General features: G+C 36.5%; 2 protein-coding genes across 4 annotated transcripts in view; one reads left to right on the top strand and one right to left on the bottom strand.

Annotated features, from left to right (window-relative positions):
* The window catches only part of LOC113239658 (40S ribosomal protein S19a), a 70,062-nt gene extending 57,306 nt beyond the window's left edge, over positions 1 to 12,756 (top strand). For 2 of the 3 annotated variants that reach the window (XM_026476731.1, XM_026476730.1), the window contains exons 18-27: positions 871 to 1,103; positions 2,027 to 2,264; positions 2,692 to 2,967; positions 3,913 to 4,048; positions 5,652 to 5,757; positions 5,934 to 6,059; positions 8,706 to 8,848; positions 9,292 to 9,500; positions 9,778 to 9,981; positions 11,571 to 12,756. In XM_026476731.1, coding sequence (XP_026332516.1) covers positions 871 to 1,103; positions 2,027 to 2,264; positions 2,692 to 2,967; positions 3,913 to 4,048; positions 5,652 to 5,757; positions 5,934 to 6,059; positions 8,706 to 8,848; positions 9,292 to 9,500; positions 9,778 to 9,981; positions 11,571 to 11,632 — 1,733 coding nt within the window. In that variant the 3' untranslated portion in view covers positions 11,633 to 12,756. The remainder of the gene's footprint in view (positions 1 to 870; positions 1,104 to 2,026; positions 2,265 to 2,691; positions 2,968 to 3,912; positions 4,049 to 5,651; positions 5,758 to 5,933; positions 6,060 to 8,705; positions 8,849 to 9,291; positions 9,501 to 9,777; positions 9,982 to 11,570) is intronic. The other variant, XM_026476733.1, reaches the window with a different exon arrangement.
* Positions 12,757 to 13,191: 435 nt separating this feature from the next.
* On the bottom strand, positions 13,192 to 18,642 carry LOC113239147. Its single transcript, XM_026476017.1, has 8 exons — positions 17,905 to 18,642; positions 17,243 to 17,811; positions 16,831 to 17,175; positions 16,494 to 16,641; positions 14,599 to 14,746; positions 14,362 to 14,470; positions 14,101 to 14,237; positions 13,192 to 13,332 (listed from the first exon to the last, which is right to left on the bottom strand). The coding sequence occupies exons 1-8, from the start codon at positions 18,561 to 18,563 to the stop codon at positions 13,192 to 13,194; spliced, it is 2,256 nt and encodes a 751-aa protein (XP_026331802.1). The 5' UTR covers positions 18,564 to 18,642.
* Positions 18,643 to 21,324: the final 2,682 nt, after the last annotated feature.

Here is a 21,324-nt window from a genome sequence, read left to right as displayed (position 1 = left end):
TGCTGTACCAATTTTATTCTTCCGATATAATGAAATCATCGTTATTAGAAATGGACTGTATTAGCATAAAAAAAATTGTCAATTTTATGCTTTTGTTATGGAAAAATATTTTATGATACTTGACCAACCTCTACAGCCTCGATTTTTTTGTCTCTTACAATAAAGGGATCCCTACATGAGTCGATTAGCTAAAAAAATTTTCATGGACAATTCACGCGTGAACACAAAATGACTATGCCAAAATAGTTTTCACAAAAATTTCCATTCAATTCAATTCAATGGTGCCTAAGACAGACAGATTCCTTGTATCTTCTATAGTTCCGAAAGTAAAAAAAACTACTAAAATGGGACAGTATGGGGAAATTTCCCCATACTGTCCCATTTAAAAAAACTGTATAAGCAACACTGTATAACCCAACAAACAATGAGTGCAGGTCTATTAAAAATTCCTTCTGTATTGCAATCATTACATTTTTGTTATAAATTTCTTAAGAAAAAACTTTACAAACCCTGCGTCTTTGTTTATCTCACTAATGTAAAAAAAAGAAGTATAGGTACTTCTATGTGTATGTTTGAATTCAAACAAATACCCGTAAATACTCCAGCACGTACGCACAATTATGTGTGTATGTTACAATGTGAATCTACAGTAATAACTACATTTGAATCAGTTAATGTTTTTTAACTTGTCTGCTGAGGGGAGGACCAACTTCCATAACACATATTTAACTTAACTAATTAATTTGTCTAAATGACTGTCGTATGACCACGTATGTACCTAGATTAAGTGTTGCACCCTTTTCAAGAAATAAATTGTATTATAATATATACACCATTTTAACCCATTAACTTATGTTTTTCTTGTATCAGTACCATCACCTCCACTACACATCGGCGTTCGTCAAATGATCGGCAGTCAAGTGGACGTACTCTGGGACCCACCGGCCGAACCTCGCGGCATCATCAAGTCTTACACCGTTCACTACTCGCCACCTCTCCCGCCCAACACTAAAAGCGTCTCTGCACCGAAGACTGGACCCAATAAGTTCAAATCTCTTATCGTGTCTGGATTCTTTAAGCCGGGAGTAAATTACTCTTTCTGGGTAAGTAAATTTTTGCTTTTATACTAGGGTAAGAGATAAAAGCTCTTGTAATAAAAATCTATTGACAAAATGTTGATATCTGATTGACTTTGGATTCATTAACAAAGGTATCCGAGATGTACGGAACGACATGAAGAACTTTTTATATTTTTAAGCCAGATTATATTCGTCTTCAATATTGTTTGAAATGTATTATGTGTGCGAACTCGTTAATTGAATCCCAATATTCGATTTTCTCTGACACAGAGATACAGTAGAAATACACTATAGGACCAATTTACATATTTGTTATAAGGTTTGTTAATTACAAAGAAGTACAGTTAAGTCGGGTACCTTTGGAACTTGTCACTTTTTACGGATATTAAAATAAAAATGTATTGGTCCAGACGGGTTTTATTGATTTATAATAATTGAACTAATTTGATGAATTAGAAAAAAACACTGTTTGAGAAGGGCCGTTCTAAGTTACTCTGACTTTGTGGGGTATCTTTGAACCGTGTTATTTTGGACAGCGAAAATCCTTTCATAGACAATTTAACTGACTGAAGAAAATACTCTTATTTTGAATGAAAAAAAACATACGTCTGTCAAACTAAATGAATTAGTAATAGTCAACAACTTGCCATTCATTTGGGGATATCATTTACCAATTAGCAGTTACCAATGGTTACAAAAAGATACTCTTTCACGCATTGCACACCGCGAATGGAAAATGGCGGCTTTAAAAAATACCTTTAAATAACTGTCATTTTACATATACAATATTTGGTCTTTCCGTTTCACGCAGTTATCAATGTATTTGATTACAAGTTTTTTGAGAAAAAAAGAATCTTCAAATCAGTGGTCATTCGATATTACAAGGAAATTCGAGGTTACCCAATATGACGGTAATAATGAATTAAATATATTTTTTGCCAAATCAGGTGACAGCACAAAACAATGCATACGAATCGGAGCCGTCGGAAGTAATGTATCTCATATTTGACGACATCAGTGACGTTGACGATTTGACTAACGTCAGCATGTCGCGACCCAACGACACAACTGTGTATCTTGAGTGGCACAGAATTAAAGGCATCGAGGGGTACTATATTCGCGTCGAACTTCCTAAGGAATACGAAAGTCCAGAAGTGATTACGACTAAAAACAATAACGTTACACGTAAGTTGCTATTTGCATTATCACTATTATAAAAGACGAATATTCTTAATCTTTTGCAGTGATGTGAATAGCTGGCTGTTTTCGTAAAAAGAAATTAATTCTTAACTGTCTCTGTGGTGTGGTGTGGTGTGGAACGGTTACCATGCTGATCTGCCACGCAGAGGTCCCGGATTCGATTCCTGGGCAGGAAGAAATATTTGTATGGCCTACATTTATTTCTCTCGTGAGTTTGGGTGTAATTTGTGGTTGTCTATGTGTGTGTCCATGGCACCCGCGAGACACGGTTTCCCTAGTGGGGGGCTATAAGTGTGCGTTATTATTAGTAAATTCAAAAATAAAAATATATATCTTTACAATTTTCGCATTTTTTTGTAATATATAACTACTTCCTTACTTACTTCAACTGTAATATCAATTTCCGTTTCAGTAACGAAACTACCTCTTGGCGTGCCAATATACATCGACATAATCGCTTACAAGGATAACTACCGCGGAAACCCATTCACAATTCCCCTACCCGTCAGAGGAATACCAGACGAAAGTATTAACATTACAGCGAAGTTGCTTAAGAGTACAGGAACTTCAGTGGAATTATCATGGTCACCTCCAACGGGTGACAGGTATAAGGACAAAGAGTTGGAGTACCAAGTTCACTATTCTGAGCTAAGGAAAATTGGCATTCTCTACACTGGTAGAAGAGATTGTGAGTAGATACATTGAAATGTACTGATATAATTGATTTCATGTTTTGACGTCAGAGATTAAAATACGAGATCGCGTATAGTAAACAAACAACGTAAACGTTTCACATTAAACACGTGAAACAGGCACCTGATGTTTCCTATTTCAGATTGACAAATAGTGCCTTTGGGACCGAAGTCGTTCTAATAGATAGACTGTACTAATAGATAGACTGTAACGTTTCTATAGGCAGTGTGCGATTGTTACACATAGGAAATGAAACTATTTTTTCGGATCTGTATTGCGTATGTTTGTTTTCTCAAACAACCAACGTTCTGACAGTCAGAAGTGACCATGGGGCCTATAAAGGTCCCGAAACGTTCGTTTGTTTCAAATACAAATATACGCGATTTAGATCCGAGAAAATAGTTTCATTTCCTATAATTTTATTTGTCCAACATATTTTTATGTTGGGCGCTTTCAAATTAGACGCTTGTTGAAGTGCTACAGTGGCGCTTTAGTAATTTTTGGTTTTAGTTAATTTTTAGTCTGCAAAAGTGGCGCGCGCATGTCGTGACAGTGGCGATGCAACTGCGCCTCTAAATATTGTATGAAAATGAGTAGTGGCGCGGCTACAGCGCTTCTACAAGAGTCTTAAGTTGAAGCCGTCCTCAGACTAATAAGTGACAACGCCAAAATTGATTACAAACATTTATTCTGGATTATCGATTTAAGCTTTGCGCAGAGCGAATATTATGAGGCTCTTAGGGTCGTATTCTAGAACTCTATTCAATGCTCAAGTCATGATTGCACTGGCAACACACGCACTGGAAATACGACCCTAATGGCAGGGACTTGAGTATGTATGATTTCGAGTGCTTTAAACCATACTCCTGACTTGAGCATTGAGTAGAGTTCTAGAATACGACGCTTAGTGTACTGTTACACATGATTTTTTATATTGCAGCAATGAAGTTCTATACCAAGAATACATCAGCGCTGATTGAAGGTCTAAAGGCGTGTGAGAGCTACATGTTCACGGCGGGCTTACGTAATGGCCCACTTGCTTTACCGATAGAAATAGTTACTCGCGAAAATCCTGCGTAAGTATCTATTGATGATATAAGTATCGTTATGACGGTAATTAGTTTCTGCTTTCGTGTAAAAGATTTTGTACATTTGTGTTGTGTTCTTTACTAAAATGTTAATGTGGTATGATCAGTCCTAGGCTTCGAATCCGGCGGTAACGGGGCAGAATAGCTGCTCTCTTTATGTCTGTTCACTTCTTAGTATCGAAATATGGAAAAAGTCCGAAAAAAATATTCCGCATTTTATAAAATGAACTTTTGTAATCAGCTATATTATTTTAGGACGAATGAGCGGGCTTTTATACCTAAATTTTCTTAGTCGCATTCTCCATCGCCACTGGACTAAACATTTTCACAATGGGTGATTTTTAACAATGGACCATCGCTTTGTTACGCGTTAAAAACAGGAGAATATTAAGTGTACCTTTCATACATTCGCTTAGAACTTTACCTCGTTACTCCTAACGTCTCTAGTACGTTTGTGTATATGCGGCTTTTAGGCCCACAGCCGGTACATTGACTGAAGAGGGAATTGCACGATTTAATTACTGTAGTTCGTTTTTTCTTCGTCGTAAAATTGATGACTGCTGCTAATGACATTTATTAAAGACACGATAATATATGTTATCTTCATCGTAAAATTGATGACTGATGCTAATGACATTTATTAATGATACGATAATATATGTTATTATTTTACAAAGTTTCCATTTTTGTGATGGATTACATACATGCATAGTATACAGGGTGTAAATTTGAGACGGGGCAGCAAGCAATTACTAAGTATGTCCATACAAAATGTATGGTAAAAAAAAGTTTTTTGCGATTTCTGACATTTCGAGTACTCTTACCTCAGTCCCATAGAGACTATTGATCCTTACCAGAGACCAGTTTGAACGGCATAAAAAAGTTTTGTATAAATTGCCTTTTATCTTGCTGACTACCATTTTTTCAAAATCTGTGAATGCACATCAATAATATCTTCAAAATTCATGGATAGTCTTCTATTACTGTTTTCCTGTAACTACAACGATTAAGGTAGCCGGCCTTGCTGCCCCGTCTCAAATTTACACCCTGTATGAACATGGAATAGCATAAAAATAGAGAAAGTGTTCATTTAATCTTTAGTGATTACTATGAGTAAAAGAAACCCTTTAATTAAATTTTAGTGATTATTCGTTTCACTGTATTTATTAAATTAAGCCTTGCTTAAAAAAAGAGGGAATGATGTGGCGCCTGATAAAAGACCCAAAATTTCCTTCTGTCTTCTGTTGTCCTTAAAAATAAAAACGAAATATAGACACTAGGCTGGGACTTCCATCGCTATGTTGTGGATATTACAAGAATTTGAAATTCCCTGCCTGCAAAATTGTTCGTTAACGTTATAACTTTTCAAGGCGTGAGTGAATGCTCTATCGTCGACCTTATCGTCACTTTCCATCAATTGAGATGGAGGTCAAATGCGCAATTATTTTTTAATAAAAAAGACTCCAAATTCTTAGCAGTATCTCTTTTGTTTTGATAGTAATGATGATGATGTGAAGACAATGAAATTATTATAATACCTAGGGTGCACTGTTTTTCATACAGCATTTACGCTGAATGTAATTTATTTCAGAGCACCAATAAAGAATTTGTACTTCGTATTCAACAAGGATAAAACGCAGATGACTATCAACTGGAACGCCAATTGCGATGTGATTCGAGAGCCTGTTACGTATATGGTATGTTTGCTTCTTTAACTTGAGTGTAGAGGGCTATGTATATTATAGCCAGATCCTGTCTCCGTTAAGAAAAATATATTTTCCAGCAAAGTGACTCATGGTATATTACATGTTATCTAGCCTAACTAGTTTTAGATAACTTGCGCATAGATTCTTAAAGTAAAATCATTTTACAGATGAAAATCACAGAAGAAACTCGAAACAAAACGAGTTATTATTCGCTGAATCCTACAGAAAACACGACTTTGAATCATATTATTTACAATGTGCCAGTTGGAGGCAGATACAATGTTTGCATCAATGTAAGTATTTACTCTTAACTAATAGATTATTTAAGTTTCTTCTTAGCAAGTATATTTTGACCATATTCTTACTGGATGGTATGATATCCTCGGACCACAGACGATCACCGTGAATTCCCTAGTTTGAAACCAGGTTATTGTGATTTGGTAGGGAAATTTACAATGCCATTTCCAAGACTAACTTTGTACTTTCATATTATGTATAACTTTCAAATTCGTTCTACAAGACAAAACTTTTCTGTAATAATTGTATTAACCTTCCTTATTAGTCTTGTTCGCCGTTTCTCCACTATTTAATTTTTTATTTTATATTATTAGGCCTACAGCTACTTTTACATAATGGATTTACATATTATGATCAATAACATGCCAATTGAAACCTTCTACATACACACATCAAAAAAAGTTTGCGATCAATAGCATAAGCTCCTATAATTCTTTAAATTTAACTTTATCAAGAAAAAATCTGTGTTGTATGCTTTCTTTAAATAGGAATACCCTGTTTGAAATTAAAATATAAAACTATTTTTTATTATTTATTTTAAAAAATTGAGCCATTAATCATAATGTAATAGTGATAGAAATTTCATAGAAAGAAAAAGACTGTTTAATTAAACTTAAACAACAATTTATTATTAAAAGGTGTGAATTCAATATAAAATAACTCCTCCCCTGGCTCGAATACATGCGAAGATCCTCCTGGGCATGCTGAGGATCAAGTTATCCAGCATTTCCTGGGGTAACCTATCCCATTCTTCAATAGCGGCCTCCCTGAGCTCTGGAACTGTCTGGGGACGTGGCTCACGGTTCCATACTGCTCGTTTAAGAGCATCCCACGCGTGCTCTATTGGGTTTAAGTCGGGCGAGCCGGCAGGCCAGTCTAATCGTGTGATATCGTATTCTTGAAGAGCAGCATTGACTCGTTGAGCTCGATGTGCGGGCGCATTATCATCGACCAGTACAAATTGGTGCCCTTGGTTTACTCGGAATGGTCTGACGATATCATCAATAGCAACTGCTTTGTACATGTCTGCTGTCATGAAGCCCCGATACGGGATCAAAGGCGTTCTAGCTCCAATCATAATGCCACCCCAAAAGGACACCGATTTTCCGCCTTGCTGAACTGTTCCAGTGGCAGTTCTTTGTCTTTCACGGTCGCCTGGTCTTCTCCAGACACGGACACGTCGGTTATCTGGATAAGTGCTGATTCGGGATTCGTCAACGAAGAGACAGTTTTGCCAAATGTTTTCGTCCTCACCTTCTTCATTTTGCCGAAGTCTAGCCCACTGCAATCTTCGTTGTTGACGTTGCCGGGAATTGAGCGGAGCTCGCCAAGACCTCCGTGCTCGTAATCCAGCCTGGTGCAAGCAATTGCGAACGGTCTGCGTGCTAACTTCAAGCCCAGAGGCGGCCCTGACTTCTGCTTTTATTTTAGTGGCGTTGATTGTTGGATCACGGGCTGCCAGCAATCTAATATAGCGCTTTTGGGCAGCTGTCAAAACAGTTGGGCGACCGCTGCGGGGTCGGTCAGCTAAATTCCCCATTCCGTGATACCTCTGTAACGTAGCCACGACACAGGATTGGGATATAGCAAGTCTGCGTGCTATTACTCTCGTGGTGTATCCTTCTTCCCTCAAAGTTACTATTCTAGCTCGTAAAACCTCTGATAATCCTCTTGGCATTTTTTCAATCACAACTTTCCGCGAAAAATATCTTGAATCGCTTATAATTGACTAAATCAGATTTCTGAATGAGCGTAAGCTAGGACTGAAAGCCTTTTTATATGAAAAAAAACAATTGAACGGGGTCATTGTTTTATATTCTAATTTATTTTTAAATAAAGAATCTAAAAAGAAGAAAAAATCATAATATAATCTACAGTAACAAAAAAGATTTCAGTTTTGCGAAGTGATCGCAAACTTTTTTTGATGTGTGTATGAACATAAGAAAATGTAGGCCTAAAACTTAACTGAGTGGGTTCCTGAGGTAGCTGCGCGGTACGGCAGGAGTGACAGTTTACGTAACATTTATGTTGCGCTGCTGTACACATGATATTTTCAATAAAATTTTTCTGACAATATTTAATAACAAGTTGATTGAAAAAAGTGCCAAATGGCTTGTCTGTTCATTTCAATTATCAATGAAATAGTTTTTTTAATTATCGTTTCACATAATAACAATTGACTAATTTAGCAGGCACTTTTTCAATCATCTTTTTATTGAATATCGTCAGAAAAACCATGTTGAAGTTATCCCGTGTAAACTGTCATTCCTCCGCACCGCGCAGCTACTTCATGAACAGACTCAGTTACAATAATCGCCATATCAGTCCTCGATAAGAAGTTATTAGTCATAATAGTTTTTATATTCTTAACAATATTGCAGATGATGTCTATGCGATCGTCATCATTGAGTTGGTTAATTAATGTTAATAATCTTGGTAGTTAACTATTAATTCTAAAATTGGTACGGCTAAATGGAACATGGAGCAACTTATCCTTACAAAATTTCCTGACTGGAATTTAGGATACAGTTTTACAAGTAGGGTATAATAAGGAATGGTCATGATTTGTTGGTCTGCTGCGTAAACATTGTGGGGCCAAGTCATCGTTTTTCGAACCGTGTATAATATAAGTATGACTTCAGGCGGATATTCCTGGTGCCGCTGTGACGTGCGAGCGCGTGCGTTCCCGCAGCATTCCGCCTCCCGACGGCGTAGTCGCGTGGCAGTTGCAAAACGGACAGGTCATGGTCGTGTGGCATCATCGCGAGGACGCCAACGTACCTGTGTGAGTATGCCCTTTATTTTTTAATACTTGTTTGGTGGTGGTCTCAAAAAGCGATTTCAGGGTTAAAGGCGGTTTTTTCTTCACTGACAGTTCGTCTTCGTAAACAAACGCCGCCACTTGTTCATCGTCTTTGTCGTCGTTAGAAAGTTTTTTTTTAAAAGAAGTTGCTCGTTCCCCGAACAGAGCTTTCCCTCTCCCTCATGTGCATTAACTCAAGTATATTTTCTTGTTACGATACGAAATTTCGTCTAACAAAAATCATTTAAAAACAGAACGAATTAAGTGTGATAGATCTATTTTTGTTGATTCCTTTTAAGGATTCATACGTTTGTTTGACATCATTGTGTATTTTGTTAACTCCGCTTAAGGTACTTACAAAATATATTATATATTCTATTACATTACTTCTTTCCGACATTGTTTTGAATTATTTTTCGCCACAGGCACAAATATGAGGTAATAGTGTCAGAGAAAGAAATCCCGGAGGACCTACTACACGTGGAAGCAGACATGCAAAGCACAATCGTCCAGAAATCACCTACTATGCTCTCGACCTATAGCACGAAGAGCCCTCTGTACGTCAGCATACGCGCTGTCACCGATGACGGATATTATAGCGATCTTAGTGAAGTTCATACATTGAAGATGGAGGGTAAGTCTATTTGGTTAATTTCATTGTAATTGTTGATTACGTTAACTTATTTAGAAAACACTGTGTAAAACACTACATGTATTGTCTCTTTGATTAAGATTGAAAGTACGTTTTTTATTACTAATTTTTGCCAACTTTACGGCCTAAGGGTTCCTACGATTCGTTAAAAATCATGATTTTTTTCGATAGGTTTGATAATTTTTATTTTGTTGCATATTAAGACATTTTTACTTTGTAAATGCTCGGTTTTTAAAGACTACATTTTGTCATTCATCAGGCGCGGAAGTAGTGGCGGCTCGGACGTCCATGGGCGCCATCTGGTGGGGCGCTGGGGCTGCTATTATAGTAGGCGTCGCTCTAGGAGGGGCGCTAGTGCATCTTGCGTTACGTCATCGACGGTTGACTCGGTCTTTCCTGCGGTTCACTTCGGCGACGCCACGATATGACAGTCGTCGTGGACAGGCTACTATCGGAGACCACGGTTAGTATTGATTTATTATTATGTAGCACCTGCTCATGTCAAATTTATTATTTATAATATAATTAGCAGATTGTAATCTATGCTGATTTTGTTGAGAACCAATTTATAAATAGTAATATCAACAGTCCAAAAATAATTGGCTGTTGAGTTTATGGGCTTAGCTAATAAATTATATGTATTGTAAGTTGACTTACAATTATATGGACGTCGGGTCCGCGCTAAAAAGTGTCCGCACTTGTAAGGCGCTAAAATTGTATACAGAGCGCGACACTCCGCTTTAGTCTTCATTTGTTCTACGGACAGCGCGATACTGCGATGACATAACAATTTAAATTTCGAATAGGTTGACTTGGGACATTTTTTTCGTGGTTTTTGTATTAGACCCGTCGTCCATTTATTTGTAAGTCAATGGTATTGTATAAATATTAGACCACATCACAAACATTGCTCTGATCCGGAAGTAGCCAAAGTAGTTGCGTTATGGAAACCGGAAACAGCGACGGTACCACAACTACGCAGACCCGAGACAATATAGAAAACTTAGTTTTCTACACTGACCCGGCTGGGGATCCAACCCGGAACCTCGGAGTGGCGACGCCATGAAAATCGGTGCGCAAAACTCGGCATAAAATTAATAAACACCACCGGCCTTGCTTCCAAAAGCCCAAAGCGAAACACGTGTCGGGTATATTTTTGGTGGTGGTGTTTGTGACTGTAGTTGCGCTTGTGTTATTAATTTTATGCGGAGCGAGGTTGGGTAAATTAACTGCATGAACAAAAATACTCAACACAAGCGTAGCTATTTTGCATGATTTAGCCTCCACTGGGTTCGCGGAGTAGCAAATTAATTTACTTCCATTTTTATTAACATGGACTGATACAAAGTAACGTCTGAATCTGTTAATTTCTCTGGGTGGCATTGCGAATGGGCAGACTTGTTCGTCCTGTCACTTGGTATCGTAAAAAAAGAACCACGGAACATTTTGTTCTTCTTGTTACCGTTAGACACGATGTACAATTTAGCAAACAAGATTGTCAAACATTTTGGTAGATGCTAGCGACTTTACTCTTTACTTTAGGTGCAGTATTCACCAACATACGCAAAAATCTTCAAAGGTATTGTTCGCATTAAAACTCTTGTTGTTTTTTTATAATATCAAGTGACGGGATGAACAAGTCGTGCGCCTAGTGGTAAGCTTCACGCCTGTCCATAACAGCTGTTGTGCCGCTTTAAATCGCTAAAGTCAGGGGCACTGCCACTGCGCCCGTCACCCTGAGACATAAGTTGACACGTCTCATGTGCCTGTAATTTCACCAGCACCCTTACCCTTCGTAACCGGAACATAGTAATGCTGACATTACTGCTTGGTGGCAGAAATAGGTAAAGTGGCAGTACTAACCTGGACGAACTCTTTCACAAGGAGCTCTACTGCTGTTGAGGAGCTCAACTGCAATAGCAGCTAGTAAGTTTACGTAAACGTCGGAGAGCATCTTGGCTCTATTTGGTGCTGCGAAGTAGTTATAGGCGGTAGTCAGCAGTCATGAATCATATTTATTATTGCACAAATTTAAAAAAACATTAATTACAGACGATGACGACGTGCCACCCATCCACGGGTTCGCCGACGACGAGCCGCTCGTGATCGCATGAGCGGCAAGCCGAGGCGCTCGCTGACCCTGCAACAATGTGATTTTACCGTGATCTTGTCATAACAATTAGTATTTTTATAATTATATTCGCGCTTGGAAGCTGGTTTACATGCTTGGCAGTTTTTACCTATGTTTTTCCTTAATTTTTGTTACGATTAAGCATCGCTTGACAGAAGAGGACAAATACTGGTGCAGCACTAGAACATTCATGTTTTAATCACTGTTGACATTGTTCTCGTTAGCGGAACCGCTACAGTGCAAATTTAAGCAGTTAAATTGTGAACCAGTTTTTAGATGTGTGTGTTAGTAAAATTTGTGCATTTTTAGTCATCGTTTGTTTTGTGGTTGTTGAAAGCGCAGTCGCATTAAAGGAACACAAAAAGAGCAAAATTATGATATGTATAAAATAACCCAGTAAATGATGACTCAGGCGACTATCACAAAACAACTTAGCGTGTAATCATACTACTACCTATTTAAAATTGCCCAGAGTATTATTATGTTACTTCGATAAGTTTCTAGTGTTGATAAATGGACTTTAATTGTCTATATTTAATTGAACATTTTTAAAGCCGCTAGGATAAAAATAAATTTATTTTTATGTTAGCGCTTTTTGTAACAAATATAAATAAAATATTGAATAAAATTTAGACAATGTAAAAGGGCTGTAATTTGTAAGACTTGTTAATTTTCTGTGAGTTCGTTTTATATTCGGTTTTTATTATTTGCTCATTACAAAATGTTGTAGATAGATTTAATACGTTTTAATACGTTTTATAACCGTAGCTATCTCATTTATTTTATACGTGTTCGACACCAAAGATTGTCGTAAGTACAATTTTTTTTTGTAAAATTCTAATGTGTGTTGAACTTTATTATATATAGAAAAAGAGGTAATAAACATAACATTTTGTGTAGAAAAACATTTTGTTAGTAGATTTCGACATTCCCCACATTGTGCATACGTTTTTTAATGTAATATTTTAGTTCCTATAAGTAATATTTAGCGCCGAGATGGTCTTTGCGATCAGTCGACATTTACTCTGTTGTATTTTAAAGTTATGAATTTTTATCGTTAAGGGGCTGGTCTCGAGACATCTAAATAGAAACATTTAAAAGCGAATAAAGTGAGATAAAAATTTAAACTATTGTTTCATTAAAATTTGCACCACTTTTGCACTTGCACTAATTGCACAAGTACATAATTATACTCCCGGACACATAATTCGAAGCACATGGCATTTTTAGTATTTAATATCCTAAGTTTAAACAGTAAAAAAAATAAATAAAAAAAAGTAAGCAACACCTCTGTCTATAGCAGTTGCAGTGCTACTCGGAGCTTTATGGCACTGCCGATATCACCCGCGGTCACCCTGAGACATAAGTTGACAAGTTCCATGTGCCTGTATTTTCACTAGCATCCTTACCATTCAAAAATAGTAATGCCCACATTACTGCCTGACGGCAGAGATAGGCAAGGGCTGTCCCCGTGCAATGCAAGGTGGATCTAAATATGTGTCCGCGAGTGTAATTGTTAAGTGAAATTACCTTTATACGTGGCTACAAATTCAAAGTACTAAGCGCACGTGCAGTCCACTCGTATACGGGTATGAGTACAACGGCGTTATCGCGCCACACTGCCACGCCGACCGCTGAGTGACGGTTGTCAACTGTGCATATTAGAGGGCCTCCAATGCCCGTCTGAAATAGAGGATTATAATCTTTGTCTATAGCAATTAATTAAAAAAATTAACAAAATTTATTTAAAAAGAAAAGCTAACCAGACCGCGCGTTGACGCTGTAGTATTTCGTCGACGTTTAACGTTATACTGTGCTTGCCTTCGCGTTACTTCCCGCGGAATAGCTTGGCGTCGCCGACGGTAGCTGCGGAATTCTCGTTAATGCGCAAGTATTCTCGAGCATGCGCGAGAATTCCGCGGAAGACGCGTGACGTGATTTTTGGCTCATATCTAGTTTTTACGTTGCACAATTGACCGTAAAGTTCATTATGCTATGTACAATATCATTACAAAAATTCGCCTCCATTCCGTTCCGCCGCAATATAAATTGAGCCTAAGGCTCAACTCATACTGGCGCAGTGTCGAGTTGTCCGGTCGTGTCCTGTTTTTCAACTAAAACGTTTGGCATCGCGTTTGCATAACACAAATTTGTACTATAATAATGGGAAAATAGAGATGAATATGCTATAGGCAAAAAATATGATGCGTCGTGACGCTTCAACTCTGCGCCAGTGTGAGTTGAGCCTAAGGGTCAGGAAAAGCTAAGAGGTTCCCATAGATTTAGTATATATACTATGGTAGAGGTTCCTATTTAACCAAGCGTAGTTTGATCATAGACTACAAGTAACAAGAGGCAAAAATTACTATTACATTACCAAGCGAAGTCTGTATGTAGGTAGTCCGAAGATTTAAAAAAAATTAACATTATAAAACAAAAATAAGAATTTACCACAGTGCCCCGCGAATGTACTGAAGCGCAGAAAGCATCGTTAGGTAGATCCGCTCTCTTGCTTGGAGAAATTTTATTTTTGCAGGCTCGTGGTGTTAATATAGACGCTCGTTGCCATCGTGAATGTTGACGTATTGCTAAAAGATGACGAGGGCTCGTTACAAAAACTGTATTATTTTGGCCCAGCGTCGTCAGAACATGGCCTTATACCCTCTCATAGCCACCCAACATTGGAATATCATATGGCTTGACGGTACATACCCTGATCGTAGCCACCCCAGCCGAAGAATTTGCAATCGTCACCGACGTGAGGATCTGATAGACATGCTGGCTCGACGGATTCGCTTAATCTAAGGGGCCGTTTCCATTGCTGAAAAAAAAAAAATGGTTTCAATGGGCTTTGTGATTAATTATCATATCCAACATTATAGAAAATATCATACGTGTTGTTTTAATTACACAATACATACACTAGGTATACCTGGACGAGTATCTTACCAACAGAGCCAAATTATGTGCCAAATCCCCAGGTGTGTACTGAGGATGAAGATGTACGCTGACTAAACGCTTCTGCCAACCTTCACGAGTCGTATCACCCAAATCCCAAACACCTGCTATTAAGGTAATTTCTCCTGGTGAGGTCTTGCTGCAAAAGGAAAGGGGTCAGATAAGGGGTCCTCTAGATAGGAAGTGACTACGAGTTTGTTGCACCTGTACTCAGCGTTGCCAGTGTCAATTGTTCAAAATCACTATTAAAATCTCCAAATTTGAGGAGAACAAAGTTCATATTCCCCACATTTCAAGTTGTCATTATTTATTACAAATACATCGCTTAAAAAGAATTATAATAAAGAATTAAGAAACTCAAAATGTAACTATCTATTACGTTTGCTGTGAATGTAAATTGAATGTAAAATGTAAAGCAAATTATAAAATTAGGTGGCCTTAAAGCGTTTATTTATTTTAATGAGATTCAACATTAATCAAATTTTGAAAAAAAGAATTCATTTTTCTTTGCCTCACAAAATTAAGTACCTAACTTAATTATTTTGTTGCGCATTTGGTGACACTATGGTTAATGTTAGAAAAATCAGTGAATAAATTAGTGTGAGTTTCGACCTATATTTAATATTTAAACTTGACGAGTGCCGAGTGGTAAGTTGTGGTGTGGAAGTACCAATTGCTCGGCTTTGTTTATCAATAGCTGATTTCGTTTTTCTTCATACCGGGTACGGACCTAAGTGGGAGAAAGGATCGCGAACTCAACACGCATCGATTAGTAATTTTACAAGGGTAGTATTTGTCTTACCAAAAAAGCAAGTTTTTTCACAACCAAATATGCCACTTCCCCAACAAAAGTATCAAAATATGTACATCAAAAGAAAATTAATTTAGCATTATGTACTAAAACTAAAGCATAACATTTTATCGCAATGCATATCTAACATCTAAATACATAGGTATCTAATATTTCTGGCATACGACAATCGTATGACCACAAATTTATGAGAAAAAACATACCTATTTCACTGAGAGGTACATCAGTCTATCGGAATGAAATACCATTTTATATGACATAATATAAATGTAAGTCAATGGACATAATAGTGTAATTGTACAATTTGTCCACAATAATAAGATCAACAAAAAAAAAAAATTAAAATGGCACACAAACATTGCAACAAGTGTAATGCTTGAAAATCGTAGTATTTTGTTTTGTATTTGCAACTAAAGGTTTAATTTAGTTCCAACATTATGAATTGCATACAAGAAAATCAGCTCCAAATATAATATTTGTTGTACGTGATTCATTGTATAAAAGAAGATAATTTATGGAGCAACTTTAGAGAAAAATGACGGTAATTTTGTTAAAATAACTGTTGTTTCGTTTAGGTTAATTTAAATTGATGTACAATCAGTATTTTTGTTATGTAAACCATAATTTTGTAAATAAATGAACACTTCCGTTGTACACTGAGAAATTAGTCGAGTTGTAGTTTTGATACGTTTTAAGTTATTTTTGATACTAGTTTTGTTAGACAGTTGTTCTATTTGTAGTGAAATATTTTTTAGATGTGCAAGTTATTTGAATAATGAACATGATAATAATATAATAAGCTGCATGTTAATAATGCGAGAGATGTGCGATGTTAAAAACACAACGATATAGTTCATGACAGTGTTTCTAACAATAATGATCAATTTAGCGATGCATCGATGGATGCAGGCAACCGATAGATTAAACGAAATCATAAAATGTTAGAATCCCCACATTTTCCCCACATAGCGCCAATCCTCACAAATCTCCAATCTAGTTGAAATTCCCTTCAATTTGGGGAATTCCCCACAAATTGGCAACCCTGCTTGTATTATTGTTATGTATGAAACATTACCCATAAACACAATCAGCAGCCGTTACAGCGACTCTTGGAGTGACGATTGTTGAGTAACACAAGATACTTTGTCGTTTTCTAGACAACACTATCATAGCTAGCCATGGATGAGAACCTCTTTCGGCTTTCTCTATTTGCTTGTTCGAATCTGTAAATGTGTGCATAAAATATTATGTATTTTTGTGTACGTTCTGACCTCTTTTATTTATCATAATATACTCCCTTATTTATTATAAGTTAGTAGTTTTCGATAAATCAAACAGGCCAATTAATACTCAAAATGCAAGGTGTGTCCGGAAGTGTATATACGATTGTAGGTATTAGTTTCAATTCTCACCATCGTCATAGTCTGCTGATTCCTTTACAACTCTACCGCAATCCTTGAAAACTTGTTGATTTTTATCGAAATCGTCATATTCAGTTTCCACGCTCGCAATATGTACAGATTCCTTACTATCATCATCGTAAAAACGTTCGGTAGTAGTTGTTTTCTTCTCGTTCCTGTGAATTCTGCTCTTGTTTCGTACTAAATTGAGAAGTTTGTAGCCTTGTAATACATGGAAATCAGGATTTGATTGATAGTCTATAGTTTGGCTTTCAGCATCGTACGAATTCTCTTTCGAAGCGGTTGAAAGTTTCACTGGTCTTCTGCGAATTGGTGGTCTGGATGCACCGACATGATCTTATCAAAGAAAGAAAAGTTAGAAATTTTAAGTTTTAGTATTATGAAAATATTAAATTGTTTTTACCTAATCTCGGGTCGACAGTCGCAGAATAAATAAAAGATGTTCCACAGTCTTCCTCACTGTCAACGATTCCTCCATAAGCTGAACCAGGTTTCCCACCAACAAATGACCAATTAGGGGGTCGTGCAGCATTATTATCAGAATACAACCCTGTAAGTCCAGGTTGGGGCAATTCAACCACGTAGTCTTCTACATAATCCTCAGAATTATAGTCGAATTTAGTCGTTAATTGATGGGAAGGTTTAGGTAACTGAGTTTTAAAGTTTAAATTTTTTATATTCCAATAAGGGTCATAACCGTCTTCTGTTGTAACAATTTTGTGGTTGCCTTTTATAGTTGTTGGTTTATTCAAAAGGGCTTGTAGCCTTATTTGCCCATATTTTTGAACTAATAAAGCCTTCCTTTGTTTCATGGCGGGAGATTCTAACTCAGACCTTTTTATCCTCTTGGTAGCTTTAGGCGTTGAAGTTTCGATAAAGGCAATTTTGTGCGTTTTTGTGGACTGTGACTTATCAGAGAGTGGAAGAATACAACATATAGTTTGTGTTTCAAACGGGGACTTTTTAAATTCTCTGGAAACGAAAACACTATTTAGTAGGTACATATTTCGAAATTAATTTAGTGGTAGGATCCCTTAGATAGTTAATCAAGAATTAACGTGTTACCTGTCCTCTTTAGCATAAACAACACCTCCCCTATGATTACATTCTATTTTCTTCATCGATGTGCAGATATGCTCAGTTTCCGAATTTTCTTTAGTAACATGAAGGGGTGTTTTGTCGTTGATCAAAATTATACTACTAATCTTATTATTGTTTACACTTTTTTCGGTAGTTGTAGTTGAGGTACGCGTACTTTTGTTGCCATTTATAATGTGCCAAAATTCACGATCATCGGGAAATTTAAAATCAAGTACATCTTCACTTAAATGACTTGTCTTGTTGTTGTTTTTTGCTGTAATGGGACTCTTTTTGTTTTTTTGGAGTAAGAAATTATCTTTCATAGCATCAGGCCATGAAATCAGACTTTTGTCTTGAAATTGTATGTCGAGTTTCATTTTATCCTTTTTCAATGCTTTTTCTTCTCTACTATATTTCTCAGGTTTCGGTATCACTAAATCACTAAAAGAAAACGAGTAGTCGTTATCTCTGAAGACAATCTTGGCACTTTCATCCGTGTCGAATTCACTTAGCTCTTCGAATTTTGGGGGTGACGGTTCAATTCGATATTTATTTAATTCTTTGTTCATCCACCAGAAATTTCCGTCGATCTGCGATAATACGATTTTAAAAGTGATATAGTGGATTACAATTTTTGCAAACATTTTCGTTGATTTCTCGAAATAGAGAATAGAATTGTTGCAAACTAATAGCCCAGGATGTTGCAGCTGGTGCAACTGCAGTGGCGGCAATCCACAGCGATTTGTGCGTGTTCACCGTGTGGTATTGCAATTGTTTAGTGCAATTATAATGATTTGTGATGCGCTCGTGCGGGAACTGTGATGAATTATATGGTCGTTCACTCTGATGCTCTAATTTATATGTATGGTGAACAAACAAGTGTTATCGCTAAACGTGAATATGATGACTATTGCAGTAATTACAAAATTAATACAGTTATATTAAAATTAGTAATATTGTTCGATTTTGACCTACATATTGAAATTTAGGTCACCACTTATATAGGTATGCGTATTATTTATAATTAATATTGTATAAAATTGTAAGTAATTTAGAAACACATAAAATTACTATTATTTTAGTAGTTAGGTAATTGTAACAATTAGATACAGTGAATGTACCATAAAGTTAACATGATTGGAAGTTAAACTCTATGAAAACCTACAGCATATTTAAATAGCAATAACTTTTGTATAAAAAGAGGGACCTTAAAAGTTTGTGGAATTACATCTAGGTACCTATTTGCCAAGTTTTATTGAGAAAGGTTAACGGCAAGTGGGTGAAATCCAATAAACTGGATTAATTCCTTAATTTGTCACCCGTAGAGGTGAAATATTTTCTTCACATTTGAATGGGACTACTATTGAGGTACCCCTCATCCAACAAAAAAAATCATCGAAATCACAAATGTCGGAGTAATTGAGTAACATACACACAAAAAAATAGTCACATTGAGACCTTCTCCTGTTTTGAAGTCGGTTAAAAATTAAGAGGTACCTTCCATAGTTACTTTAGTCTCCCTGTTTAACTTTGCGCGCAAGTAAAAGTTTTTTACATTTCCTCTGCTGACCGTATCTTTCCAATTAAGTGACACATTATTATGCGTTTATATAAACGGTTGTGCGTAATTCCCAACGCGAATTACGAGTCTCATTATTGAGGAAGTTGTATGACCATGACCTGGATTTTGTCCAATATATCTAGTACTAATGTGACAGATATTTTATTAGAAGTAACTTGGTAGGTATCCATTTTGGTAAGTAGGTCAATGTTTAAATGTTTTTACGCGTTTAATTCCTTGTTCATAAAACAATAGTCGTGCCCCTCAGATCTTTGCGATTTAAAACTCTGAGTGGCACTGCAACTACTGTTATGAACATGCGTGTACCATCAGGCGCACGACTTAGTCGTCCTGTCACTTGATATTATATTAAAAAAAAAAAAGTATTTTCAAGTAATACCTACCTATATAAAAATATGATAACTGCTTCCGTGGCCGAACGGTTACCATGCTGGATTGCCCGGGTTCGATTCCGGGGCCGTTAGAAATATTTGTATGGCCTACATTTATTTCTATCGTGAGTTTGGGTGCAATTTGTGGTTGTCTACCTGTGTGTGTGTCCTTGGCACCCGCTATACTGGGTTTTCCTAGTGCAGGGTTGTGAGTGTGTGCGTTTGTTAGTTATTATTGTTAGTTATTATTAATGAATTAGAATTAATTAAAAAATAAATTAATGATTTAGAAAGAAAAAAATATACTGGAAAATGGTACCATGCGTGGACTGACACTGCGTGGGTTTTCTTTAGAGAGAGGTATAATGGAAGTAAATTTTGTTTACACATTGTATAACGTAAACAGTTGGTAAAAACCTATCGTCAGCTTATCACAGTTCAATACCTGGATATTGCTATTCCCAAGTAACGCCATTTTGCTCCAATTGACTGTGTTATTAATTTAGATTCAGCTCTTTTAATTCCCTGAGAATCGAAACAATCAACTAAACGTGTCATGCAATATCAGTTCTCGTAGATATGGTCTCCTCAGCTGTCTTTATTCATGCTGTTATCTTCGTGATAGTGTAATAATAAAAGCGACTTTCTTGCTTTTATATTAAGGTCTTTTTTAAGCTCTTTGAACCGCCAGTTTTCTAACTCTTTATATATTTTAAATAGAAAACCACCGTGAGACAAAGACGGTCAAGTTCCTAGTCACCGCCGCTGAATCTCATGATTAAGGGACCACGGACTGGCTCGAAATATGTCGAGCAAAAATTGGACTAAAATAAGCGAGTTCCTAGTTTAGTTAATACTATTCATTTATCTATTCGCTCAGCGTGTTAATGGTCAAGGAATGTAGAGTCATTCGGGTCAAGTGTGTGCATTTTTGTATAATAAAAACTTAAAACACGCGGATATTTTTTCCTATCAAGAATTTTGCAATTTTAAATTTTTTTTGAATCTAAAATCGGAATGCGTTCACTTCACCCGCATGGCGGGAGACCTTGCACCCCCTTGAGTGGTAAGTAGACGCACATGGGATTAGAGCATTGCTTGTTCATGGTGAAAATATATATTTTTTTTTAATTTAAATATGTTTCAATTGTATTGTTGATATTACTTAGATACTATATGTAATATAAAAAATGATGAAATATTAAAAATAGAAAAAGAAATCTTATTAACTTAGAAACTGGTATAAGTGCAGGTTTTTTTTATGTAATTCAGTAAAATTTAGGCATTGAAATATAAAATAAAAGCATGTTAAAAATATTGTACAAAAGAATGGACGATAACATTATAAACGGGGCAAGGGTACGCATGCGCACACTTACCCGCGCGCATTTACCCGTGAACACTTTCCCAGAGCACTGAATTGCAAATGAATGTTAACAAAAAAAATATTGG

Source organism: Hyposmocoma kahamanoa, unplaced genomic scaffold, assembly GCF_003589595.1.
Source record: "Hyposmocoma kahamanoa isolate Upper Pololo Valley unplaced genomic scaffold, ASM358959v1 114, whole genome shotgun sequence".
NCBI classification, from domain to species: domain Eukaryota; kingdom Metazoa; phylum Arthropoda; class Insecta; order Lepidoptera; family Cosmopterigidae; genus Hyposmocoma; species Hyposmocoma kahamanoa.
This window is presented reverse-complemented; position numbering and strand designations above follow the sequence as displayed.